This window comes from Jaculus jaculus, chromosome 1, assembly GCF_020740685.1.
Source record: "Jaculus jaculus isolate mJacJac1 chromosome 1, mJacJac1.mat.Y.cur, whole genome shotgun sequence".
In the NCBI taxonomy this organism is placed as follows: domain Eukaryota; kingdom Metazoa; phylum Chordata; class Mammalia; order Rodentia; family Dipodidae; genus Jaculus; species Jaculus jaculus.
Window position 1 is genome coordinate 239,916,748 of NC_059102.1, and position 28,000 is coordinate 239,944,747.

The following is a 28,000-nucleotide window of genomic DNA, read 5'->3' on the forward strand; positions in this document are numbered from 1 at the left end:
TTGTCCCCTCCAGTCTTCCAAGGCTGGCAGAACCTTCCATTTACAGCTCAGTGTGTTGTGTCTGGAGTGGCTTCTTGGCAAGGAGCTCAGTCCACAAAGCCACTTCCTTGTCCTTCAGCCTCTGGGCTGCCTGGGTGGTGACATCAATCTGTAGGTACCCTTCCTTCTGGTCATACACTGGCCAATGGGGCAGTCCCTCCCCATTAGGGTTCCTGTGAACAGATTAAAACAGAATTTTTCAAAGCTGCCATGTGATCCCAACATTCCTTGAGCCTCACAAGGCTTCTTTAGCTTGTTGTTGCCAAGAGACCCGTGATCCTTAAGCGATGGGAAACAATATTGTCTGAGCAATCTTGTACCACAGGCAGTTGTAGTGACTCAAACTTTAGATGTCACCCTTTCCAAATGGTTATACCCCCAGCACCCCATCATGCCATCTTTTCACCAGCCTCACCCATTCCGAGCAAAGTTGGCCCAGTATTTCATCACCATTTTGCTGAGGTTGAGCTCCTCTTTTGAGGAAACTCCTGTGAGGAATAAAAGAGGAGAAGAAAGAAAAAGAGCCTTTATTACTTCATATTTGGTTCATACAAGCAGCATAACTTGGGAGATTGTGAGAAATGCAGTCTTGGCCTTGCTCCACACCTACTGAGTCAAAACCTGTACTTTACCAAGATCTGGTTAGTTGATGTGCACTTTCTAGTTGAGAATAACTCATCTAGGACTTAGCAATGGCAATATAGTCCTTCCTGTACCAGCTGCCTGTATTTTCCATGACTATCATGTCTGTCATTCCTTGCTCACAGTGGAAATGCCACACCTTGGGCTTTCCTCTACACCACATTATTGCTGCCTGCTTTTGTTGCCTAAACATATTTTGTTGTCATGGAGTCTGAAAAAAGTAAAAACTGCAAAGATTCTAAAAAGTCACCTAGCTTGGAGATGCTGCTCAGAGACAGAGGTATCACAAATGGCCATTAGGTGGGCATAAGCTATATACAATTGCTGAGAGTGGAAGTTTTTTTTTTTTTTAATATCACATCATTAACTATGTAACAGCTTAATGCTATATAATTAACTACAATATAGATAAAATATGAGTTTAAGATACCAAGATAGGTATATTTATGGTCAGACTGACATGTGTGACATTGAAGGTTAACACCAATTCATTTACCCTCACTTATGTTCTAATATATTATTTTGAATGGGATATCCAACAGTGGCATTTCTGTCTTCCAGTGAGGCATGGCAAGTGAAGCTCCTCTCTTACTATTGTCAGTGAGACTGGCTATGCTGGAGATACGAAAATATACATTGCCTTTCAAGTATGTTTGAGCAAGAGATAGGTTGGGGACAATCCAACCTTCATCATACTGAATTGGGCCATAAGCCCAAGAGAGGAGGCAAAACTTACTTAAAGCCATAAAACCAAGACTAAAGTCCAGGACTCCTAACTTCAAGCTCATACTCAGCAAGAAACTATTACCTCTTAAAAATGGGCCACCGAAGACAGAATCAATCTCATCCCCATGGTCTCCTTTCACAGTCATGGGTCTCTCGTCTGATGAGATGCTTGGACGATGCTGAAACTCATACATGTAGGTGGGGGCTCCAGCATCTAGGAAGATATGGGTTCAGACATGGTTCAGGTTTCCAGGCACAGACTTGGATGGCATCAGGTATATAAAATTCCTGGTTGCCATCACAGGAGAAAACAGAGTTTCAGGAACACTCTTTGTTTGAATCTGATGTTTATTGGATTGAAAAATGAAGGATTCAGGTGAGATGGCTCATGCTTATGATTCTGGCACTCGAGTGGCTGAGGTAAGGAGACTGCCACAAGTTCCAGGCTACTGTGAACTCACAACAGATTTGCTTATTTTTGCCAAAGATTGAGCCTGTCAGTATTTCATCACAGATGGTGGGGGGTGCTCTCTGAGACCCCACACCTCCCAGAGTAGCTAGCAGCAGATGATGATTGCTGGGAGAGAGGAGTCACGTCATTTAGTGGAGGAGCCGCTGGTAGGTTGCCCATTCTCTAGCAAATAACTTCCCACCCATGATTAAGCAATTGACCCTGGCTTAACTCAGTGGGTAAAAAAAAAAAGGGGGGCATGGAAGTTGGAAGTAGATTAAATTACAAGAAGTGTTCTAGTGGGAGATTGAGGAAGATAAGTAAAGGCAATTTGGGGAAGAGAAATCAAAATGCATTATATACATGTATGAAAGTGTCAAAAATAAAAGAATAATTGCAAAGTGTAACATTCCTAAATGCAATCAAAGTTAAGTTGTTAGCAGCTCAAAATTGGCTGTTATAAGTGTAAGATAGTCGATGTAAGCCATATGGTAGCCAAAAAACAAAGCTTATTAGTAGAGGCATAAATAAAAGTAGAAAGGAGTGAAAGCATACCACTGTGGCATAGCATCAAACCCTAAGGAAAGACAAGTAAAAGGAAGCAAGATATTTACAAAGTATCCATAAAGAAACCCAACAAAATAACATTAGTATGTCCTTGCTTATCATTAATTCCCTTCAAAGTAAATGATCATACCTCTTACAAAAAGTTAGAGTGACTGAGTTGATTAAATGAACAAAAACTAATTATAAATGTTGTCTACAAGAGGTTCTCTTTGTCTTTAAAGACATGCATAGGCTGAAAGTGAAGAAATAGAAATGCTATACACATATGGGAACCAAAAGAGAAAAGAGGCAGCTATAGTTACATCAGACAACATATTTTTAAGTCAAAAACTATATAAATAGACAAAGATATGACATATCTCAAATGGGATCAATTAATCATGAAGGAATAACATTTGTTATTAATAATAGGAGCAACCAAAATCAGAGCACTAAATATATATAACAAATGTTAACAGACCTTAAGTCCAATAGATATTGTCATACAATAATAAGATGGAATGTCTCTATCAACCTTCAAAAATGGACAGATCATCCATATAGAAAATGTATATAGAGGAACTGGAGAGATGGCTTAGCAGTTAAGGCACTTGCCTTAACTTAACTTAAGGCTCAGGTTCAATTCCCCAGTACCCACATAAGCCAGATGTAGAAAGTGGCACATGCTTCTGGAGTTCATTTGCAGTGGCTAGAGGCCCTGACATGCCCATTAGCTCTGTCTCTTCTCTCTCCCTCTCTCTCGTTATAAGTAAATAAATATTAAAGAAAATAAAATGTATATGGAAACATCAGACTCCAGAAACACTTGGGATAAATGATCTTGATAGAACTGACAAAATGTTCCACTCAATTCCAACAGAATACACAATCTCTTCACCCACAGCACATTCTCCAGAACAGATTTCATGTGAAGGCATGAATCAAACCTCACATATTTTAACAGGACTAAAATTATAGTAAATATCTTTTTTGACCACAATAGAATGAAACTAGAAATCAACTATAGGAAGAATTTTGAAACATTTTTAAAATTGTAGAAGTTAGACAACATATTCATGACTAACTAATACAACAGGTCAAAAGTTGAAAAGTACATTCAGACATACATAAAAGAAAACACAGCATACTAAAATTCATGGGATACAATTAAACAACTGTAAGAGAAAAGTTAAAAGCAACAAAAAAACTACAGCTAAGGAGAAGAAAGAGCTTGTATCCATTACTTTCTCACTGCTGAGACACAATGTCTGAATAGGCATTTTAAGAAAGGAAAAGGGTTTAACTTGGCTTGTGGCTCCACAGAGTAGAACCTATCAGGAAGGGGAAGGCATGACAGGCTGGAGCAGGAAGTTGGCTTCATACTGTCACACCACCGAAAGGAAGCAGAGAGAGAGAATAGCATGTGGGACACGGTTATAACACCTAAACACCCCCACCTCAAATGACACACTGCCTTCAGCAAGGCTCTACTTCCTAAAGTTTCCACAACCTCTCAGAATGGCACCATTAGCTGGGGATTAAGTATTCAAACATATAAGTCTATGGGGGTGGCATCTTATATTCAAACCACCACAGAGTTCAAATAAGCAATCTGAAGTTCTACTGAGAGTAACTAGAAGAACAAACTCAGCCCTAAATTACCAGAAGTAAGCAAGTTAAGTATCAGATCAGAAATGACTTGCAAGAGTTTAAGATCACAGACCTGAATCAGGTCCTCTGATTCCCAACCGCACTCCCCCTGGGAACTCTCCAGCTGGCCACAGCAAGCAGCAGCATGCTTCACAGAACATAGTGATTAGCCCTCATCTCCTTCCTGCATCATTCATCTCCCTGATGGTGCTCTCTAGAACCAACTCTCAAACGGACTAATTGCATGTGCATCCTTCCTCAGTGTCTGCTACTAGAAGAAATGAAACAGGTCATAACCCATGCCACAAGGGATCAGATGTTGCAGGCTGACCATAAGGAGTTTTCATATCTGTCTATCCTAGGAGGTTGACAAACCAGAGATCAAAGCTGGTGAATGTCTCCTTCCCATCTGACCTATGGAACTCACCTCTATGACTTCGGGATACAATCACAGAGGGGATGCCAAACATCACATCCCCAAACAACTCCAGGAGCAGGTATCTTTTGTGGGCTGGGTCATCTGTACCTTTTAGGTACTTCTCAGAGGCAGCCAGAAGTATATCCTCAGGAATTCCCTGAAATGGACAAAGAAAGTAACCACTACCATCATCTGAGGAGCAGTGTGGCTTCACTGATCATGAGCTCTGTACAAGTACCTCCTGGGGTGAAGTGAGAGAACTAGAAATATGGGGACAGAACCTGGCCCTTTTTGCCATTGAGCTGGTTTGTAGTTTGAGTGAATCTCAGAATTTCCTTATGAGCCATGAATCCTTTGGTACTTACAAATGTGGAAGAAAACTTCTTCAGGAGTAATGTGATCATCTTTTGGTCCATTTTTACTTCAGCAGGTGGAATGCCCATCATCTGATAAAGAAAATGGTTAAACATTTGTAAAGCCTCAGGAATTAATTATAAGATCCAACAAGGGAAACCGACCAACCCAATGTCAAATGAAGATTCTAGATGGGCATTTATGGGTATTGGTCTTTAATGAATTTGATTTAAAAACAAAAAGAAAAGGGATTTATATACACAAACTCAAGGAGCTGCTTTAAGTATCTGTTTATCAGGATAAGGCTACAATACTCATCATAAGCAGTGAGGGAATTTTTAGGCCTAAGTCGTATAGAAATATGGGTTAGTGACAGGGGACACAGGTCATATCCCCACAGATTCAGGTTATTCAGGAAGCCAAGATCAATAACTATGGCTATGTTTTTTGATGACCTCTGCAATCCTTCTGTAGTGAGACCTTCAGAACTTTCAGCTACACTGGTCCAATCTATACCTTCATTCAGAAACTCAACCCTACTCCAGCATAGCTCTAACAGCCTAAGGCACATCCTAGAATAAATAACTGGATAAAAAGGAGAGAGCTGATGGAACAGTAGCATCTGTCATACTGTTTCTATATTGTGGACTGAACGTGACCAGCTCCTTCAAGCACCTGCCATCATGCCATGCCTTGCCCACTGTAATGAACTTCTACTGTGAGCTTAAATAAAACCCTTCCTTCCTTAAGTTACTTCTGATCAGTATTTGACCATAGCAATGTGTAACCAATACATCATCTACTACTGAATAAAGCCTGCCCTGTTGTTTTAACTACTATCCATGGGATTATTTTTAATATTTAAAAAATAAAAGTTCTTCTTCCCTTTGAAGCCCAACCAGAGTCAACCTTTTCTACAGCTTGGCAATGAGGTATATGAGAACATTATATGGATCCATGGAACCTTTGAGTCAAGTCCAAGGGGAATGCTACTATGGGTTCCAGCCTTACTCTTCTGAACTCCAAGCTCCTTCTCCTTCCTAGATACCCACAAGTACTCCATCTGCACAATCATCATTATCTCTATAGGCCCTTCAAGCCAGGAATTTCAGGAATCATTAAATAAAGGTAAATAAAATTATGGCTTAAGGGGGTGTGGTCCCAGGGCTTCATGTTGCAGGGGGCAGTTGTGTAAACCTATAAAATGCTTACATGAAACAACCCACTCTCAACAATGGGAATGCCTACCCTGAACTCAAAAGAGGGCATGGAGAAGACAGAACTCATGAGCACACAGGTTGGAGGGATGATAGGTGGGTGATGGAGGTACATCCATCTAAGAAGTCTGTTTATGCTGACCTTTGGTATAATCCAGCCAAACTCGTGCTTGGTAATCCCCACTAGGAAGGGGACAGTGTTGAAATTCTTTTCAGCAAGAATCTCTCCCGGTGCCTTTGGTAGCAGCACTCCATCAATCAGACTTGGTATGTAGATATGATTCTAAGGAACAGAACAGTACAAGCTCTGGCGTTGCCTACACTTTTCATTTGGTCTATCTAAGAGTACAACCAGAAAACAGACACCCCATGACTGTTTACGGTGGCCACAGAAACTCAGGATCCTGCGGAGCTTGATCTGTGAGTCACAAAAGCCTAACTTTGGGTGTCTTGCAGTGATAAGTTGAGTGTCAGGTAAGGGAGGGGTGAGAAGCCTCTAATTCAAATTTAATTGTGCTTGTATAACATATAATTTAACTCATAGCATATTATCTAGGCATTATTCTTACTATTCCTAATAGCTACATCTATAAAGTTACCATAAATATGGCATTAATTAATACTGAGTCATGATTGAAGGAGAATTGCAGAATTAGGTTCCTGAGAGCCTCTTGTCACAACATTGTTATCACTCTTATATTGTGTGTGGATTCTGATTTACAGAAACATTGTATAACATAGATTTCTTATAAAGAATTGGAATATTTAGGGTTTATTTATAATTAAACACCATCTGGGAAGAGTTTAAGATCTCCCAAGCCTGGTGTAACTTAACACTAATTTCTCCAGTTTCAGCTTTCTCATGCTGTCCACTATGATTTCTGAAGTGAAACACCTAAATCTGAATTGTAAATACGTGGATCCACAGGCTCACCTGCATTCCCATCTGTTCAACAGCTTTGTCACACAGTGTGGGTGTTATGGGGCCAGTCTCCAGAATGGTCTCTCCCACAGAGAGGCAAATCTCTCTTCTTTTGAAACTACTCTGTTGTTTAATCATTAACACTGAGTTCATGGTCAAGGGTATTGTAACACAAGCCTGAAAGAAGTTCTTCTATCGCATACTTTTCTGTGTGAACGCTTCACAGCCTCCTGTGCTTGGTAACACTAGTTCACCCCTATGACTGACAGCATCTTAAGCAACAAAACCTCATAGAAAAGCAGACAATTGCCAAAAGGGGACACTCATGAGTATGAAGTACCAAGCAAGAGGACATAGTATGGCTTCTTGGTTCTCAGATGGGAAATTCAGCATCCTGTGACTAAAACTTCTCACCACTACACTTGTGAACTGACCACAACAGTGCCACAAGTGTTGGTTTGGGGTGACCAATGCATTTTAGCAACTATGCAAGTATGTGATGTCACAAATGCAGAACCATGATGAGCCAGGTAGACTGCATCTATGGAACTGCAGCTTCAGGGCTTTTAGGTACATAGGTAACTTTGCCAGGTTTTCAGGTCATCACTGACAGTACCAAACTGAGGCTTCCTTCCTTGTTTGAGTGCCAAACCCTTCTCCAATAGGCTGACTGTGGTCTGGGTCCAACTGCTACTACTTTGGAAAAACCAGACAATCTAGAGGGGGATCTCTGGGAGCCAGCAAAAGGAGCAGCTCATCTGAAGGAGGGTGCACACTGGCAACATAACACAGGTACCTTTGCCATCCACAGTAGTTTAGCAATGAATGCCATTGACAACTGAAGAAGGAAATGGAAATTTTCAAACAGTGGGAAGCTAAAGGACAGAGTTGTCACAATACAAGGCTAAACCCTAACCTTGGAGGAGTAACCTAGAACAGGTTAAGAGAAGGTAGGTACACAGTGGAGCACATCATGTAATATCTTACATATTTCTAGAACTGGGGTATGTTGTGTGCATATTCATGTGTGTTGTGCTGTGTTGTATGTAGGCCAGAGGACAGCCTGGTGTGTCATCCTCAGGTGCTGCCCACATCTTTTGAGATAGGGTCTCTCATTAGCCTGGAACTTGACAAGTAGGCAAAGCTGGCTGAGCAACAAGGCCTAGGAATCCATCTGTCTCTACCTTCCCACTACTAGCATTATAAGTGCATGCTACAATACCTGTTCTCTCTCTCTCTCTCTCTCTCTCTCTCTCTCTCTCTCTCTCTCTCTTTTTCTCTCTCTCTCTCTCTCTCTCTCTCTCTCTGTGTGTGTGTGTGTGTGTGTGTGTAAGCTGGAGTCTTTGGGAATGAGATTTCAGGGCTCCTCCCTTCATAACCGATCATCCTAGGAGAGTTGTCCTCCTCCATAAAGGTTCTCCAGACCGTTTGACAATCATCTCAGCCTCCTAATAGTGGGCAGTGCTAGTGCAGCCTACTCCCAAGATGTCATTTTGGGGACATAAAATATAAATGAGAAGGGGATTGGATGGGAACACTTAACTTGTGGTCAGAATGTTGTGGCCAATCCTTTCTAGGGTCCTCCTTGGTGGGTTAACTTTCTGATCCTTAGCAGTGTACACACAAGGAATGACTATGATTCCACAAAGGAGAATTCTTCCCATCATAGTCAATTTCAGTCTAGCACTGTTCAGATCACAGACCTCAAAGATCCTTACCTTTTTGTTGTCTTCATGTAAATTAAGCCTAAAATAACTCTGCAAAGACAAAAACAGAGATGGCAGTGGTGATGGATAGGTTGGAGGACTAAATGAAAGAAAAAAAAAAACATTTTTGTTGGTTGGATAATGCATGGATAATGAACAAATTGAAAATAGATAAATGAGTTGTAAATGGAGTGATACTTGATTGATGAAACAATTTTAATGAATTGAATGGATGGATAGATGAGTGGCTACATGAATAGTTGACAGAGAATGAATCAGCAGAGGCATAACTATCCTTATATTCTAGCTGAAGCATAGTCTTAGAAAATCTAGAATATTGGGTGGGCTATGATGTTATAATTTTGACAGATTCTAAATCAAGATAAATTGTGATACTTTTATGTCAAATTAATATCCTAATTTCAATGTGATAATGACCTGTAGAAGTACAAAATGCTTAATTTCTTAAAATTCATTTTAATAGAAGGATAGTAAAATATTCAATTTTCAAATAGCTTGGAGAACATAATGTAATTTTTTTTATCATATTTTTATTGAACAGTTTTGAAGTCTGCCATAATAACAAAGAAAACATGAGATTCCAAGTTGACCATAAGGTTGACATTATCCAGGTTCACAGAGTGATACTCACTGGAATGGAAACACCTACCAATTTCATGGTAGTCTCCAAGAGCTCGTCCTCTGTCTTCCGACGCATGCAGTCAACCATGACAGCAGATGTGGTGGTTTTGCACCCAGAAATGGCAGCAATTTGCTGCAAGAGATCACGGGCAACAGCAGAGGACAAGAGCAATGTCTACATCCTCCATCAATGTAGACAGGAGCTTCTAAAGACAGCAGAAGATTGCTGAAAAGCTCTAGATCAGCAGGTATGGGGACTAGGTCCCACAGAGGGTTGCCTCCATCATTACATATGAATCTATTAACTCTTAACTTCTAAAATACATACACTATTGTCAAACTGTATTATCTCAGGAAAGGGCACGTGTGATGGGGTGAAGAGCAAGAATCCAGAATCGCCCTATTTGACTCAGCTCTATGTTCCTCACTCGTTGGACAGTTGTGTTCAGCTTTGGCACCATAAATGAGGGTAACGATTGTACCTGTCATATACATCAGGCTAATATACGTGACATGCTCAGGAGGGTACCTGATCTTCCACACGAAAATTTGTGCAGAATCACCATGTGCCTGAATAACAAGATTCACACAGACACATCAGAGCTTGAAGAGGGCGGCTTAGATGGAGCCCTGAAGCATCCTTTTGGGAACTCCTCCAGCACTTTAGCTGAATCTCGTAGCAAGAAAGATCCCCGAGAATCTCAGAAGAGCAGAAGGAAGGGCATGGGAGCTGTTCAGGGTGGGACCTACCTCAGCTATGTGCCTGATACCATTCCCAACCAGACCAGGAGTAAGGGCCACACCACTCTGAGCAATGGCTCTGTGGAAGAGGTTCTTGGCCAGCGGAGACAACACCTGGAGGGGAGAGAAGAGGAGGAAAGCTTATGCTCACAGGAGGGGCCAGTGGCTCACTTGTCCTTTAAGTCTCCCTCCCCCAGTTCCTATCTATGCCCTGGCCATTCATCAGGGGACTCTGGTACTCAGGGAATAAGGCTGTTTCCTACTTCCTCAGGAAGTGTTTGATGATCAAAACTTCTTGGAAGAGAGTCCAGCAATTCCTAGCCACAAACCACAAATTCTGTTTCAGCATCTCCATTATTTATCCTAAGAAAAATTACCATTAAAAAGGAGGACTAATGATATAGCTCAGTGGTAGAATGGTTGTGAGGAAGCCAGCACAAAAGAAAGATGAAAAAGAAAGAAAGAAAGAGAGAAAAAAAAGAAGGAAGAAGAAAGAGACCGGGGGGGGGGGGTAAGCAAGCAAGCAAGCCGGGTGTAGTGGCGCATGCCTTTAATCCCAGCTCTCAGGAGGCAGAGATGGGAGGATCACTGGGAATTCAAGGCCACCCTGAGACTACATAGTGGATTCCAAGTCAGCCTGAACTAGAGTGAGACTCTACTTTGAAAAAATTGAAAAAAACAAAGAAGAAAGAAAGAGGAAGGGAGAGAGGGAAGGAGGAAAGGAAGGAAGGAAGGAAGGAAGGAAGGAAGGAAGGAAGGAAGGAAGGAAGGAAGGAAGGAAGGAAGGAAGGATGGAAGGAAGGATGGATGGATGGAAGGAAGGAAGGAAGTGATAGAGGGAAAAGGGAAAGCAGGAAAGGGAATAGATGAAGAGAAGGAGGGATAAGGGAATAAAGGAGAAAAGTGGAAAATAAAAAAGTGAAATGATCACAGAGGTACACATAGATATGTAAGAAATATCATACTATTTATAATGAAAAGTGCCTTAGTTTTATTTTAGTATTATGATATTGTATAATTGCATAAACTTTTCAGTCTTACAATGGAATACCATGACATTTAAAAATATAATGTAGATAGACAATAAATGGATAGATGGGTGGGTGGATAGATAGGTAAAGAGATGGATGGATGGATGGATGGGTGGATTGATGGAGACACAGAGAGAGACTTAAAAATACAAGAGAAATACATGACCAAACATCTACTGTGACAAATCACTGGATAATAAGGTTGTAGATGCCATTTTTCTTCTTTGGGTTTATTTGTATTTTTCCTATGCTCTACTTGAAATATATAAAAACACTTTTCTTCTGAGTGTTCAACTATGAAACCAGTATATTTCACAAATACTGCAACTGGATGGACCCTGTGCTCAACTCTGTGTGAGTTGCGGAGTTTCTTATAGCTCCCAGAAATATCTATAGCTTCTGTTTTGTGCCCCAGTCTCATTTCACTTATCAGCAAGACACTTACACCTCCATGCATCTGTGTTCTGCCTGTCTTTACCCATCTCATTTTGATCCATCCTTCCCCTCACTCACCTCCCAAAGCAGATGCCCTATCTAAGTTCAAGAGTTGGTGTCCATCCTTCTTGAACATGGGCAAGGTGCCAGAGCCTCTCAGAGGAAAAACCTGCTGCTGTCATCATGTAAGTCCCCTAACATGTAGCTCTGCCTTGGAGCCAAACAATTGTACCTCATCCAACTCACACTCTTGCCTCATTCTATTAGTTAATACCCATCCCTATTTCCCAAGGGCAGCAAGATACTGTAAAATCAGGATGTATGTAGTTAACATAATGTAAAATTACTAGCAAAGAGAAAGGACACTCAACCAAAGGAGAAGAGCAGGATATCACTGTCCCCGATGCATCTGGAGATCTTTTATGGCCCTGGGACACACAGTTAAATATTGAGCTGCCCGAGGGCCAAAGAGATGTTGGTCCTTAGCTCTTCACCATTTGATGACATATAGTGAATATTTTAGTCCAGGGTAGTGCCTGTGAATGCACAGGATGGTCTCCAAGAGGTCCCATGAGCAGCCACATCAAGCCTGGCTGCCAGGTGCCAGGATCACTTACAAGAACAGAGACACTTTGACCTCCTGATGACTCCCCAAAGATGGTCACAGAGCCTGGGTTCCCTCCGAAGTTGGCGATGTTGTCCTGGACCCAGCGCAGTGCAGCCACCTGGTCCAAATGGGCCCAGTTCCCTCGACTGTGTTCATCTTCTGTGCTGTAAGAGAACAGAGGAGGGTAGAAATATGATAGCAGGACTCTCAGGATGAGAGATGGGCTAGGGGACCCTCAGTAAAGTGTCCAGAAACAGGCTGGGCTCCGCATCCCTGACCCAAGTCTCCATCTGCCTCTCATCCCTAAAAAAATCATTCCACGTGGGACTTCACAGTCATCCTTCCAGCAAGGATCCACCATGCACTCAAATCTATTCTAAGAGCTAGAGCACACCTGAGAACAGACCAATCTCTGACTGCTCTCCACTCACACAGCAGATTGCAGATGAAAATGTCATGCTAGCTAATGAGAAAATAAAAACATATAAAGAAAGGTGTGGGGGGTTAGGGACACTGCTTTATAGGCAGTGTGCTTTCCTTCTGTCCATGAGGCACAACACTGCAAAAGGAAAACAAAGGCAAGGGTTGGGTCATGGGGATGTGCCCCACACTTCGTGGCCAAGGAAGGCCTCTTTGAGGCAGTGGCATTAAGTAGAAACCTGAATAAACTGAGCATGTGGTCTCCAAAGTATCTGAAGAAGAGGATTGCACTTAGGAGAAGCACTAGCTGCAAAGCATTAGCTGAGTTATGGGAACCAAAGTGTGAATGTAGCTAGTATGAGAAGCAGGTGGATTAGTTGCTATGTGGAAAATGCTTCATTGCTATAGGTATTTTGAAACCCTCTGCCCAAGAATGGCAGGACTTACTGTCTCTCAGAGCACTCTAACCACTGTGGACAACATGTGGCTTAAAAGTTGCAGGGAGAATTTGAATAGATGTAGCCTCTCTTTAGGGAACTTTGTGGAAGAGGGGATAGAAAGACTATAAGAGCCACAGATTAGGACATCATGCTCAGAGGCATTTCTTCCCCCAACCACTGACTGCTGCTGCCTCAACGCATGACCCACAAACCCATGGAGAATTCCTGCATTCCCGTCAGGAGGGGCCCCAGTGGAAGGCGGGCAGGGATGAGGATAAGAATGGTACCAACTCATGATGTATCCATACTAAGTATGTCTGTAATTAATACACAAACAACAACTGTGGGTGGAAGGTTGCAGAGGAGAAGCTAAATGGCTCAGTGTGTGTGTGTGGGGGGTGGCAGAGGCACGAGGGGTGAGGGCACTTGCATAAGCCTGAGAGTCTGAGAGGGCCTAGACCTCCTGAAGTCAACTTCCCAGGATCCGCACAAACAGCCGGGCATGGCCACAAACATCTGAAACCCCAGTCTGAGGGGAGTGGAGAGAAGAGAATCGATGATCATTGGAGCTCCCAAAACCAACAGCTCCGCAGTCAGAGAAAGACCCATGTCAAGGTATTGCATGCGTGAGTGACAGAAGAAGAACACCTGACATGCTCCTCCGGCCTCCTTGCGCCTGCACACACATCTGCACATACAGGTACACACACACTGCGCACACACAAAAGTAGTTTTACATGAACAAGTGGTTATACCAGTAATCCATCCAGTCCGTGAAACCTAAGTCTTTGATTTGAGTGGAAGCAGAGTAAAAGAAACAGTAAGACTGTATGTTTTAAAAGTGAAGGAAAGAGGATGTGATGCCTTATTGGATGTGGGGATATAGAAGTGGATTCAAAGCTGCCCATAAGACCTTTGCAATAAGCAACTGGGAAACTGGACCCGCAAGCAACCTACGTGGGGGCCTGTGGGAAACAGATGAAGACATTTGTTGTGATTGGAGCATTGGTGGGTGCCAAGGGCTCAGTCTGTCCTTGTGAAGTGGGAGGCTCCCTGTGCGTATCCAGGGGAAACAAAGAAAGGTACCAAAGAGGAGCACCTATTTCAAAGGAGAGACGGGAGCTACCAACGGACAGATAGGAAAGTGCTTGGATTCCTAGGATGCCAGTGGACGCACAGAGGGAGACACATAGCAGCCTGAGGATGTAGAGGGGACAGGGAAGGGCTGACAAGGAGCAGTCCTGTAGTTGGGAGATAGTCTGGGCTGAGGAGAAGGAAGCATTGCAGAGACAGGAGTAGCCACCGTAGCAGTGCAGTGAGGTGCATGAGGTTGGGACAAGCACTGTGGTGGAGCTTGTAGTTGGTCTAGGACAGCTGATAGTCTGAGGAGCTGAAAACTTGGCTGCAGAAGCACTGAGTGAGCTCCCTCCAAGAGACTTCCCCTTCCTGCCTTTCTCATGATTCAAATGCTGTGTGCTGCACACTAACTGCTGTTCCAGGAATGTTGTGGGCTGGGCAGCCCAGGTGAAAAAGAATGCCCAAGTAACATGAAGAGTGGGCCTTGCCAGGGAGTGAGCAGTATGGTAATGCAATAGGAACTCCCAGCAGAAACTTCAGAGGCACGTGGACAAATGTGGGCAAATGATGAGGAGATTGGTGGGATCCAGTAATGAAAGGAGGCATCATGGAGTTTGTTTGTTTGTTTGTTTGTTTGTTTGTTTGTTTGTTTGTTTGTTTAACACACAGAGAGAAAGAATGAGTGAGGTGCAGGTAGAGTAGAGAAAGATGGAGAGAATGAGCACACCAGGGCCTCCACGCACTGCAAACAAACCTCACACACATGCACCATCTTGTGCATCTGGCTTTACTTGGGAATTGAATCTAGGTCCTTAGGCTTCTCAGACAAGTGCCTTATCTGCTAAGCCATCTCTCCAGTCTATCATGAAGGAGGAGGTTAGCAAACAGCCCCATGAGGGATGACATCACTAATGTTCAGCATCTTTGACTTCACAGTTTCAATGGTCTGAATGTGATTCGCACCATGGGGTTTATGTCTGGGGCCTTTGTACCTAATGTTGCACCACTGTGCATTGATAGGACATGGATAAGGACAAAACCAGTGGAAGGGGATTAGCTCATTGTCCACACTGCACTTCCAAGCGATCTGTGTAGTGCTTATGGGGGTCAGGTGACTTTGTGCCAAAGTGAGTCGTCATCAAAAGAGCAAGAGCAGTCCCTCCCTTCTCTCTGGCTTGCCGACTTGCCATGTGTACTCCTCTTTATCCTGCAGATGCCACCATGATGAATCGCAGCCTCAATCATATGAAATGACCCAATCTTGGACTTTCAGCCAACCAGACTCTGAGCTAAACAGATCTATGTTCCTCATAAATCCCCACCTTCAGGTATGTCATAAAACAGACCATTTAGGGGCTATGATACTGAGGGGAGGGCCTAGCACCTTACCTGAAAGATCCCCAGATGCCTAAGCGGTACTGAATGACCACTACCACCACGTTTTCATGGGCAGAGAGGGCCAGTCCATTATAAGCTATCGCCCCGCCCTCCACCAGTCCACCTCCATGGATCCACACCATCACCTGTACAGCAAGGAGAGAACCACACTGGTCATAGGAAGTAGCACTGGAAAGGAACTCAGAAGTCATCTGGTTTGGTTGCCTTGGCCTGACCCTGACTCAACGAGCCCACCACCCAAAGTCTGACTGCTAGGTTGCAAATAGCAAACTCTTTCCTCCCTAGCTCTCAAGTCTAAGGCTCTGGAACTCATCACCGTCAACATCCCCTGCTCCTCTCCACACAACCCTGTTTCCTGTCTTCACAAGGCTGTTGTGACTCAACATCCTCACGGGAACCACAAAGGCCAGGAATGTCTGGTTTTGTCTCCCAAACACTCGGCCTTCCCCATGCCTGGACCATTCAAACATCAGGATAGATTCAAGAGGCCGTGTTTGTATTTTAGTCTCATCTCTCTGAATACTTTAATGTGCATGAGTGATCATGTCAAGACCCACATATGCCCCCGATGGTGTCCCTTCCTTCTGTGCCTCCCCACTGCCTTCTCTGCATAACCAAATCCTCCCTACCCTATTAAGCCCAGCTGACATCCACTTCTTCCAGAAAGTCTTTAGTCATGTGGCTAACTTTTTCTGAAAGCCACCAGGGACTTGAGGTGAGAGGAAATGAACACCACCTAATTCATAGCACCTAGACTAAAAGAGCTCATAGAACTGAGAGATGAGAAAGTTACACTACACACCAGTCCTGATAAAAATAAGAGAGCACAAACTCTTCAGCAAGAACTGCTCCAAGGACTTTAAAACAGTCTATCCATAATGTTGATACTAATAACGTCCAACTTGAGAGAAAAGAAAAGCTGAGGCACCAATGTCTGAGATCCCACCTCTAAAAAGTGGTGAAAGAAGGCAGGATTTGACCCATAGTCTGGCCCCAGAACACATCCTGAGCTGCATAGTCTCTGCAGACCATGGCTACAGCCCAGTGAGCCAGCTGCTGGGCAGGAGTTGGACTCTCTTATACTTCTGACTGGTGAGTCAATGTTACTGCTGTGAACTGTGTGAGCTGTCAGGACTGAAGGACAGCTTAACAGTCACCATTGAACACTCTCATGTAATGATTATCATTTGAGGAAACAGGGTGATAAGGTAAGAATTCGACAGATCTTTTACCCAGTCAAAGGCAGATGAAGGATTTGAGACCAGACTCTGTGGCTCTCGAACCTGTGTCCACAGCTAGACAGTTTCCTGCCCCCAGGCTCTCAGAGCTCCTGGGAGCCCTGCTACCTCCAGAGAAGGACTTAGCCAATGCCATCTTAAACTAAAGACTGAACCCAAGGGCTGGTGGACAACAATGTGCTGATGAGGTTATGCTATGTCTGTGAAGGGAAGATAACAAGGTCCTTGAGGCAGGACCTTGTGTAGGAATAGTTAACATGTGTCCTTTTTTTTTTTTTTTCTCCACTGATCTTGAGTCTGACTGCATATGGGGACACTGAATCCTCAATATGAGGTGAGTGAATGAGTGGGAGTGAGTGAAATGTACTCCTCATTCTTATGCATGATAAAGCGTGTGAAGGACCAAACAGCATTCCCAAGATTTCCGTCACCTCCCTAATTTCTGAGTTCCATGTCCAGGGTGTTCCTGAGAGGCTGGCTGGGTGCAAACACCCTGTCTTATTCAAGGACCAATTCAGTTCTTTTTACAGCAGCAGCAGCCCCTCTGCAACCCTGAGACCTATAATTGGCAGCCCCCCCCATCTTTAACTCTTTATGTATATGGGAGATGCAGACTCATTAGATCATCATGTGTACCAAAGGCAATTAGCATGGGAAATGAGCTGCAATAAAACCATAGATTGTTGGCAAAGAGCAAAGGAAAGTGCTTATGACCCAGAGTCCTCCATCCATACCACCATTATGGGACAGTGAAAGTTGTCACAGGTGGTGTGGGTAGAAACAGGAACATCCACCATTTCCAGTCTCTGTCTAATGGCACAGGTATAAAGATCAGAAGACCAAGTTCTTGTAAAGTCATCCCTTCTGGGTGGCCTCCCTCCCCCATATGAGGCTTGGGGTCTCTACTTGCAGAGAAAAGCATGGGTTCTTTGATTTCCTCTAAGATTCCTTCCCATTCTAACTTCATTGAAATTTTCTCTTTGCTGTTCTGGGGAGATGCCGTCCTGACTCTGGAAACTGAAAGTAATCCTTCTTTCTTTTGATCAGTGGGAGAGAACCTGGAAACATTAAGATGCACATTCCCCATGTACACCAGTTTCCCCCCAGGTCTGATGTCTCTGGGGAACAATGACTTGCAGTTCCTGTGGTGAATGTCCCTGATTCAGTGCTGGTCCATAGTGCCCCTCACCCAGCTGTTCCTCCCCTTCCAGTTACCCAGAAGATCCTGCACACTGGAGCGCACAGGCAGCACCAGGAGTCCCGTGCTTACCGGCAGCCTGCTGGTCTTTGTCAAGTCGGCGGGAGTGTAAATATTTAGGTAGAGACAGTCTTCAGAAAACTGGAGAGCAATGCTCTCCTTTCTGTTGGTAAACGTCTCTGCGAGCAGCTTTCCCCTCTCCACATCTTGGGAGCACCTGGGGGAGAGAGAGAACTCCTGAGATCCCATGAGAAGGAAGCCGAATGCGTCGCCAGGGACCAACATTGCACAGGACAGCATTGCATCACAACATAGGTGTGAGCCTTTGAGTGGAGCTGTTACAGTGGGTAAGGGGGTGGCTGGGGTCCTGCTGGGAACCCTAGGACTCCCTAGAGCCTTCCATCCTGGCAAAGAGAAAAGGACATAGCATCTCTCCTCTTCCTCAAGCCTTTGGGATGCTCCCTGGCAAAGAGAAAAGGACATAGCATCTCTCCTCTTCCTCAAGCCTTTGGGATGCTCGAGACCAAGAAGAGGAGGTGCTCATATGCTGGCCGTCCCTGGGAGAGGACACTGGTACGCTACGGCACAGGGCCCTGTCCTCTGCTGGGCTTTGTGCAGTGGACAGCAGGATGAGCATGCTCCTCCCACAGAGAAGGTAAACTGGCTCATCTTTTGAAGAGACGTTCATCCATCAGAACCACTTCAGTGACAGACACTTTTGTGGGACAACCTCGGGCATTCTAATCCTGCATCAGCTCAATTAGGTGCCTGTTGATCTTAGGTGAATTCCTTTCCTGCTCCGGGCTCCAGTCTTCCAGGACCAAGTGAGGCGACAGCTGTCCCTAACGGCCTTCCATCCCTTGCCTGGTAAAGTTCTACCATCCCGACAATCACTTCGGACTGCTCTGACAAGGTCTCAAAGGTCCAGTGCAGAGTGGAATTGGGTGTTACTGAGGCCTCCCCCACTGTCATGCAGTGATTTAAGTTCTCCTTAGGAACTACCTCATTTAAGTTTCATAGCCATTTTCATCCCCAGTTTACAGATGAGAAAACAAAGGCACAGGGAGGTTTGGGAGCATGCCCAAGGTCACATCACCAGTGTGATGCAAATAAATTGTAACCAACATTCTTGGGTCTCAATGGACAGAAAAGGCCATCACACTGCCTCAGCATGTGGAAGAAGAAACAAGGAAGGCCCAGTTGTAAGATGCATAACAGAGCCAGCAAAGCTGATCTGCATTCCTGGCAAAAAGTCCTGGAGACCTTCTCTGCATCACCAAGAGTAAAAGGTATAATGCTAAGAAAAGTAGTAATTCAAATTTCCGAAGAGGGGGAATGTTCATCTTCACTACTAGTATCCAGATAAGTGCAAACTAAGCATCAAAATGATATTAATTATTATAATTATCATGTGATATGACTCAAGTGCCAAAAATTATTCTGTTTATAATCTAAGTATTGGCAAGAGCTTCTGATATTTCCATTGAAGGAATGGTCATAGGTGGACTATTTCTGGAAGGAAATTTAACAAAAAGTGCACACCCATTGTCGATTTCTTTGGACTTACCCTAAAGTAGTCATTTTATGTGTAATGTGTAATGATTTAGCTACATGATACTGATGATAGTGTTATTTAGAATGTCGAGAACATAAAAAAATTACTCAATGACACCAAGTTAAAGACTAAGTAAATGCATTCCAGTCTGATGCTAAATTTAGTGCTGCTGCTAAATGTCAGACCATGATATTTAATGGCAGAAAGTGATGGTTGACAATATAAGTGAGCCAGACAGCCATCCAAGCTGTCTGCATGGATGATCCACTTCAAAGGAGAAGCCATACAACAGATAAAAGAACCCAAAACAAGACTGATATTTTAACAGCAATTCTCTCTGGGTAGGGGAAAACTTTACTGTTCTTACTTTTGCTTATGTGTATTTCTGAACTTTTCTATAATATATGTGTATTACATTTGGAACAAGAATATAAAAACAGCAAATATTGCTTTCATAAGAAAAGAAGGAAGGCACTCAGAAATTGGATTTTGAAAGTCCTTACATGTTCCTTGCTGAAGAGATGAATAATGTATGAACTCCATTTATACGTGTCTGGGGTTCTCTAGGAATAACTAGGTAAAGCCATCTGGAACCTTTGGCCTTTTTTATCAGCTGGCCAAGGTGATTGGGACACACTAACCATTGCACAGCTTGAGACTAGGTGATCAGAGAGACCTGGGAGTGAAGAATATCCCCTGACGTAATTTTCATCCTCACCCATCCTTATGCACCCTGCTCCATGACCACATCAGGCTTGAATACAGGAGAGTGGGTAGCACCAGAGCATCTCTTTTTCCTCACTCAGCATATCCTCAGATACTACATAGTTCATTTGTTGACTTCCAGGCTTTTTGTTTTCTCTCCCATGCTGGAACATAACACCATGATGACAGGAATCTTAGTTTGTTCACTAATGCATCCTCATGCCTAAAATTTGCCTGGGTTGCATCAGGTACTCAAAGTATATGTACTAAACAAGAAATCTATGGCAGTTTGAGAATGTTTCTAAAGGAATCTTGATTCCAGATCAAAGTATAGCCAATCAAAGGATTGTTTTGGCTCCTTCGATTTCCACAAGACAGACAGCCCCACTGAAAGAGACCTAAGCCCACCCAACGGCTTACATAGGAGGGTAGGTTGTGGTGTTCTTCACAAAGATCCATGGCTCTGGAGGCTGCGGTGAAGCAAATCTCAGGGATCCAAGAGGGGGTTTAGCAAAGGGAACACCCAGGAAAACAGCCACAGGCTGGGGGAGTCCTGAGCTGACGTACTTCCCCTGGACTTTGCCATGCGCAGTGTTTACCACAGGTGGTGAGGACGGGTGTCCTGCTGGACAAAAGAAAGACATGTCAGAAAGGAAATGTCAGAGCAGGGTTTCTAAGGTTTGCTACTTTCTAGGCAGATGACTTTGAACAAGTCACCTCAACCCTCTAAGCCTCCGTTTCTCTTCACGTCAAATACAGATGAGGGAATCCATCCTTCCTAACTCAAAGGGAAGATGGAAGGAGCACATTGGAACTGGAAGCAGAAAAATATCCATCCCCAAATTCATTACAAAAGGAAAACTGCTGAAAGTTGGCAAGATATTTCCTTTTCTTCTAGAAGCCCCTGGGAGCCTTCATCCATTATGGTTTGGTGCAGTGTTAATGCTGAATGAGAGAGGCTGGTCTTATAGGGCTTATAAGTCTTATAAGGCTGAGGTGAAAGAGGCTGTACTCCCGGAGAGGTTACAGAAGGCTCTAGATATCTAGATGACTATCTGTGATACTTGGTCTCGATAGCCAGTTCCATAATAAGGGCAAGGAGATCATTGATTGTTGCTGCTGTGGCTGATCACAAATGACATTGCGTGAACATTTAAGGGGCATGTGTATATATTTGATCCACAAGTTATGATGCTTTCACTTCAAGACATTTGACATGGTTTTCTTCTACTTTAAGATCATGAGGCTGTCTTTTCTACAATGAGTATTTTTGGCATTTTTATCAACTATAAGGTGGCTCTAGCTACCTGGACTTATATTTGGGTCCTCTATTCTGTTCCATTGATCTACATGTCTGTTTTTGTGCCAGTACCATGCTGTTTTTGTTACTATGGCCCTGTAGTATGGTGGTATGGTGATACCACCAGCCTTATTCTTGTTGCTCAGTATTGTTTTAGATATTTGAGATTATTTGTGATTCCAAATGAATTTTTGGATTGTTTTTTTCTATCTCCATGAAGATATGGCATTGGAATTTTGATGGGGATTGCATTAAATGTGCAGATTTCTCATGGCAAGATTGCCATTTTCACAATATTAATCCAGAAACAAGGCATGTTTTTCTTTTCTTTTTTTTTTGTTATTTTTATTTATTTATTTGAGAGCGACAGTCAGAGAGAAAAAGAGGCAGAGAGAGAGAGCACAAATGGGTGCACCAGGGTCTCCAGCCGCTGCAAATGAACTTCAAATGCATGCACCACCTGTGTATCTGGCTTACATGGGTCCTGGGGAATTGAGCCTTAAACCAGGGTCCTTAGGTTTCACAGGCAAGTGTTTAACTGCTAAGCCATCTCTCCAGCCCCAAGGGATGTTTTCCCATTTCCTAGTGTCTTCTGCAATTTCTCACTTGAGTGTTTTAAAGTTTCAGTGTAGAGATCCTTCGCTTCCTTGGTTAGGTTTATCCCAAGGTACGTTTTTTTGGGGGTTTTTTTTGGATGCAATTGTGAATGGGAGTGATCCGGACTTCATCTTCTGTGTGTTTGTTATTAGCATATAGGAAGGCTACTGGTTTCTGTGTATTTATTTTGTGTCCTGATACATGGCTATGGTGTTTATCAGCTCTAACAGTTTGCTGGTAGAGTGTTTAGGGTCCTTCATGTTTAGAATCATATCTTCTGCATATAATGATAACTTGATCTCTTCCTTTTCAATTTGTATCCCTTTTATGTGTGTCTCTTGCCTTATTACTATGGCTAATACTTCCAGTACTATAGTAAATAAAGGTGGGGACAGTGGACACCCTTGTCTTGTTCCTGATTTTAGTGGAAAAGCTTCCAGTTTTTCTCCATTTAGTAATATGTTGGCTACTGGCTTGTCATAAATAGCCTTTATAATGTTGAGATATGTTCCTTCTATTCCCAGTCTCTGTAAGACTTTTATCATGAAGGGTTGTTGGATTTTGTCAAATGCTTTCTCTGCATCTAATGAGATGATCGTGTGGTTTTTGTCCTTCAATCCATTTATGTAATGTATTACATTTATTACTTTGTGTATGTTGAACCATCCCTGTATCTCTGGGATAAAGCCTACTTGGTCAGGGTGAATGATCTTTCTGATATATTCTTGTACTCTATTTGCAGCAAATGGTGCTGGGAAAACTGCATGTATCTGTAGAAGGATGAAAATAGATTCTTCTTTCTCTCCATGCACAAGAATTAAGTCCAAATGGATTAAAGACCTTAACATCAGACCTGAAACTCTGAAACTGCTAGAGGAAAAAGTAGGGGAAACCCTTCAACATATTGGTCTTGGCAAAGACTTCCTGAATATAGCCCCAATTGCTCAGGCAATAAAACCACAGATTAACGGCTGGGACCTCATGAAATTACAAACGTTTTGTATGACAAAGGACACTGTGAGAAAAGCAAAAAGGCAACCTACAGATTGGGGAAAAAAAATCCTTGCTAGCTATCTATCTGATAGAGGATTAATATCTAGGATATAAAAAGGACTCAAAAATTAAATAATAAAAATCAAACAAGCCAATTAATAATTGGTTATGGAACTAAATACAGAGTTCTCAAAAGAAGAAATATGGATGGCATATAAGCATCTAAAAAATGTTCTACATCCCTAGTCATCAGGGAAATGCAGACTTCAACTATGTTGAGATTCCATCTCACTCCTGTCAGATTGGCTACCACCATGAAAACAAATGACCATAAATGCTGGCGAGGATGTGGAAAAAGAGGAACCCTTCTACACTGTTGGTGGAAATGCAATGTGGTCCAGCCATTGTGGAAATCAGTGTAGAGGTTCCTAAGACAGCTAAAAATAGATCTACCATATGACCCAGCCATAGCACTCCTAGGCATATATCCTAAGGACTCTTCCCATTTCCTTAGAAGTACATGCTCTACCATGTTTATTGCTGCTCAATTCACAATAGCTGGGAAATGGAACCAGCCTGGATGTCCCTCAACTGATGAATGGATAATGAAGATATGGCACATTTATACAATGGAGTTCTACTCAGTGGTAAAGAAAAATGAAGTTATGAAATTTGCAGAAAAATGGATTGATCTGGAAAGGATTATACTAAGTGAGGAAGCCAAGTCCAGAAAGCCAAACATCACATGTTCTCTCTCATATGTAGATTCTAGCTACAAATGACTAGACTTCTGTGTAAGTAGGAAGAAAGCTCAGTAGCAAAGGCCAGTAGGCTACAAAAGAGATATAAAGTGAAGAGAAAGGAAGAGAGGAGGATACTTAATAGGATGTTATTGTATATATGTATGTAGAAGAATAGATTAATGGGAGTGAAAAGGCCCACATCAGGTCAGGGGAAGAGATTGAGTAAGGAAAAGAGGAGGGAGAGCTAATCAAAATCTGAAAGGATGTAAGTAAATCATATGGAAACCTACTTTTTTGGCCAATGGGACACTCAGAGCCACAGATTGTTGCTAGAAAATGTTCAGTGCCAAGGATGGGATACCTTTCAGTGAGTTGTTGGCCAGGGAGGCCCCTGTTGCCTCCAAAACATTATAGGCCATTGTCAAGGACGTTGGTTTCCCACCAGGAATAGATGGAAGACCCTATTGCTGAAGACTCCACATACTTGGGCTGCAAGGCCACTGAGAAATCCTGCTGAAACTGAGCTGATAACTTCCTCCATGTAGACCAGCTGACCGAAAGCTGGAAGAAGCCATTCTGCATGCAGTTCAATGGGAGAGAGAGAAATCACCAGTGAAGATACTCAACAGTGGACACTGTAAGCCTTATATTTGGCCAGGCAGTTCAAATGAGCCAAAAGGTGCAATAGTGACATGTCTGTCATTGGGGAAACCAAGTGCCCTCTAAGTGGACTGGAGGCCCGCTCTATGGGAGGGAATATATCCCTGATACTGAAAACCTACCATAAGGTAGTCATGGCCCTAGGGATTGTAACGTCTGCTGCTGTCTAGCTAAATGTTTGTACCATGCTTATCAAACTGCCCAGTAAGCACTTCTCTTAATGTTTATACCCTTATATTAATGCTACTCTTGCTTTTGGTAGAGAATCTTCACTTTTCAGATGGCAGCAACATTGAGATGACTCAGAAGGCGTCATGGTGCTTGAAAGAAGTGACAGAGGAGCGCTCAGCACTGCCATATCTCTATCACACCTTCCAAGGCTCAGGGTCTATTGTGAAAGAGGTGACGGAAAGAATGTAAGAGCCAAAGGAACATGCTCCTCCACACACAAAATGGCCTGGATATCCATGACCTCACAGTCCCTGATACTACCTACACAAGACCATCATAAGAGGAGGAAAAGGGGCTGGAGAGATGGCTTAGCGGTTAAGTGCTTGCCTGTGAAGCCTAAGGACCCCAGTTCGAGGCTCGGTTCCCCAGGTCCCACGTTAGCCAGATGCACAAGGGGGCGCACGCATCTGGAGTTCGTTTGCAGAGGCTGGAAGCCCTGGTGCGCCCATTCTCTCTCTCTCCCCCTATCTGTCTTTCTCTCTGTGTCTGTTGCTCTCAAATAAATAAATAAAAATTAAAAAAAAAAGAGGAGGAAAAGATGATGACATCAAAATAAATGAGAGACTGATTGAGAGGGGGAGAGGATATGATGGAGAATGGAGTTTCAAAGGGGAAAGTTGGAGGGTGGGAGGGCATTACCATGAGATATTGTTTACAATCATGGAAGTTGTTAATGAAAAAATTTTGAAAAAAAGAAAAAGATCATTAGGGTGTCTGGATATGACATAATAAGTCTAAGGACAGCTTAATGAGTTCAAGGTTAGCCTAGGCTCACAATGAAACAGAAAGACAAGGAGAAGAGAAATAGAGAAATAGAAAGACAAGGAGAAGGAGTGGGAGAGGGAAAAGAGTGAGTATAGAGAAAGAAGACAAGGTGGATGAATATGGAGATGAAAATTCATAACAGGTTGAGGAAAAGAATGAGTAGAAGAGCAGAGGAGGAAGAGGAGGAGCAGGAAGATAAGCAGCCATCACTGTATGTGGTCACCTCATCATGTCACTACCACAAGGAGGTAAGGAGCCGGTAGAGTCATCACGTGAAGGTGAGAATACACACTGTGGGTACATGTGCAGTCCAGTGAAGGAGCCAGTGTCAGAGAAGAAAAAGACCCAAAGATAAAAAGGCACTGTGGTATCAGGAGAAGGGCATGGCACCATGAACTCCAGGGAGAAGGGAAGGTGGAATTTCACAAAAGTAATGAGTGTTTCTAAGAAGTGAGATAGGTAAGGTGTGATTAGAAATCATTAAATGTATTCCATGTTAACTCAACGATGAACTTGCACCCAGTTGCCTGTAGTAAAACATGGTTGGATATGATGGGACCAAGAAACAGAATGTTGCCAATAGCTGATGACAATTACTATTTTTTTTTGAAATGCACATATAATAAACACCTACTATGAGTTTCTTTATCTTTCTAATAAGCCTTGTTCTGTAACAGTACATATGCCCACTTAACAGATGAGTGACCAGGATTAAGAAACAGCTTGGGGGATGGAGAGATAGTTTAGCAGTTAAGGTGTTTGGCTGCGAAGCCAAAGGACCCAGATTTGATTCCCCAGGACTCACGTAAGCCAGACGCACAAGAGGCACATATGTCTGGAGTTTGTTTGCAGTAGCTACAGGTCCTGGTGTACCCATTCTCTCTCTGCCTGTCTCTCTTCTCTCTCTGTACTTGCAAATAAATTAATTAATTTTTAAAAAGGAAACAGCTTGACAGGGTAACCATCAGCAACCACTCCAGATATGAGTTCTTTTTTACTCTTCTTTATTATACTCAGCTCCTGACCTTTCACATCCCATAGCCAGAGAAAAGGAAAAATCCAGACAGAATAAGGTTGTCCGGTGTCTGAGCACTGGGTGATATTGGTATAGTACTCATGTACTATAACTTCTAAATTTCTAACTTCTCAATTAATTAACAAGATGACATAGATGTATGTTGAGACCCAATGCATAGCCTTGTGTTCACCATGAATTTAATTTGTGTATCTTACATCCTGACACATGAAACCTTTCTGACCCTGTGAGAACCGTTACTTCCAGCCCCACCCAATCCAACATTTTCACCCCCAACCAACCTCTTTTATCCAAATCTGAGAGCACTGACCACTACCTGCCCCCGCTGGTGGAGCCCGGCATGCACCAGACAACTAGGACAGCCCCTGTGTTCAACAATACCTTGACATTCGAACAAACCCTATTGTCCACTGTTTCACTTCTTCCTTCAGAATGGACCCAAAAGAGGCCCTTGCCACAAGCTTGCCTCCCCCGTGTCACCTACCTGACCCTGGTGCAATTCCTCTGCCCCTGTCCAGTGGTGTGTCCCTCCTGTTAGTAATCATGAATAATAACGTAGCTTTTCAATGGCTATCAGTTCCTGATGTGTTGACCTTACTATATCTCCACCTTTCAATTAATGTACTCCATTTTAAATCAATGCCTTTGTCATCCATCTGTTTTCCACACCTTTCAGCCACCACCTTATGTACTTTATTTATTTGAGAGAAAGAGATAGAGAAAGATAGACAGAGAGAAAGGGAATGCCAGGGCCTTCAGCCACTGCAAACAAACGCCAGACATATGCACCACCTTCTGCATCTACCTTACATGGGTCCTGGGGAGTCAAACCTGGGTCCTTTGGCTTAGCAGGCAAATATCTTAACTTCTAACACAGCTCTATCTCCCCCTAAGTACATTGGAAGCAACAACACACTTAATCTTCCCCATTGTCCAACGAAGTAGGAAAATTGAGCTCTCCTATTTCTTTCTGTTTAAACCACAAGGTTAACTGCACATGTCATGTGCTTCTGGGTCTCAAAGCATTTGTCCTTCCCTAGAATTAGTGTGGGGCTAAATTAAGCCAAATCTAAGTCTAGAGAAAGAATGCCACTACAAACATGGATCTGTCTTGGCTTTCTTTCTTTTTTTTTTTTTTTATAATTTTTTTTTTTTTATTTGAGAGTGACAGACACAGAGAGAAAGACAGATAAGGGAGAGAGAGAGAATAGGCGTGCCAGGGCTTCCAGCCTCTGCAAACGAACTCCAGACGCGTGCGCCCCCTTGTGCATCTGGCTAACGTGGGACCTGGGGAACCGAGCCTCGAACTGGGGTCCTTAGGCTTCACAGGCAAGCGCTTAACCGCTAAGCCATCTGTCCAGCCCTGTCTTGGCTTTCTTGATGCATATCTCTCCCTACCTCTTCCCAGAGAGAGTATTTTTAAATGTGTCCCCCAATATTTATATATCCAAAGGACTTACCCCAAGCCACACAAGCTGCCAGACACACAAAGAACAGAGCATAAATATGCATCGTGG

At 43.1% G+C, this 28,000-nt stretch overlaps 1 protein-coding gene across 2 annotated transcripts; it reads right to left on the reverse strand.

Annotated features, from left to right (window-relative positions):
- Positions 1-40: 40 nt before the first annotated feature.
- Positions 41-27,995, reverse strand: LOC101601747 (carboxylesterase 1E-like). 2 transcript variants are annotated; one of them, XM_004664871.2, is made up of 14 exons: positions 27,944-27,995; positions 20,579-20,780; positions 17,971-18,115; positions 15,454-15,587; positions 12,138-12,291; positions 10,064-10,168; positions 9,342-9,446; positions 8,684-8,722; positions 6,186-6,326; positions 4,838-4,918; positions 4,482-4,629; positions 1,490-1,621; positions 455-527; positions 41-212 (listed from the first exon to the last, which is right to left on the reverse strand). In XM_004664871.2, exons 1-14 carry the CDS (start codon positions 27,993-27,995, stop codon positions 41-43), a joined length of 1,683 nt encoding a protein of 560 aa, XP_004664928.2. The 2 variants fall into 2 exon arrangements, with proteins under 2 accessions (XP_004664928.2, XP_045007398.1); XM_045151463.1 differs by having other exon boundaries at positions 20,579-20,783.
- Between the last annotated feature and the right edge of the window lie 5 nt (positions 27,996-28,000).

Bases quoted from the DNA above. Each gene is read 5' to 3' on its own strand.
- LOC101601747 (XM_045151463.1), bottom strand. From the start codon at position 27,995: ATGCATATTTATGCTCTGTTCTTTGTGTGTCTGGCAGCTTGTGTGGCT. The intron at 18,116-20,578 runs GTAAGCCGTTGG...TCTCTCCCCCAG, and splicing joins ACCACAACCTACCCTCCTAT to GTGCTCCCAAGATGTGGAGA. The intron at 4,630-4,837 runs GTAAGTACCAAA...TGTCCATTTCAG, and splicing joins AGAAGTTTTCTTCCACATTT to GGAATTCCTGAGGATATACT.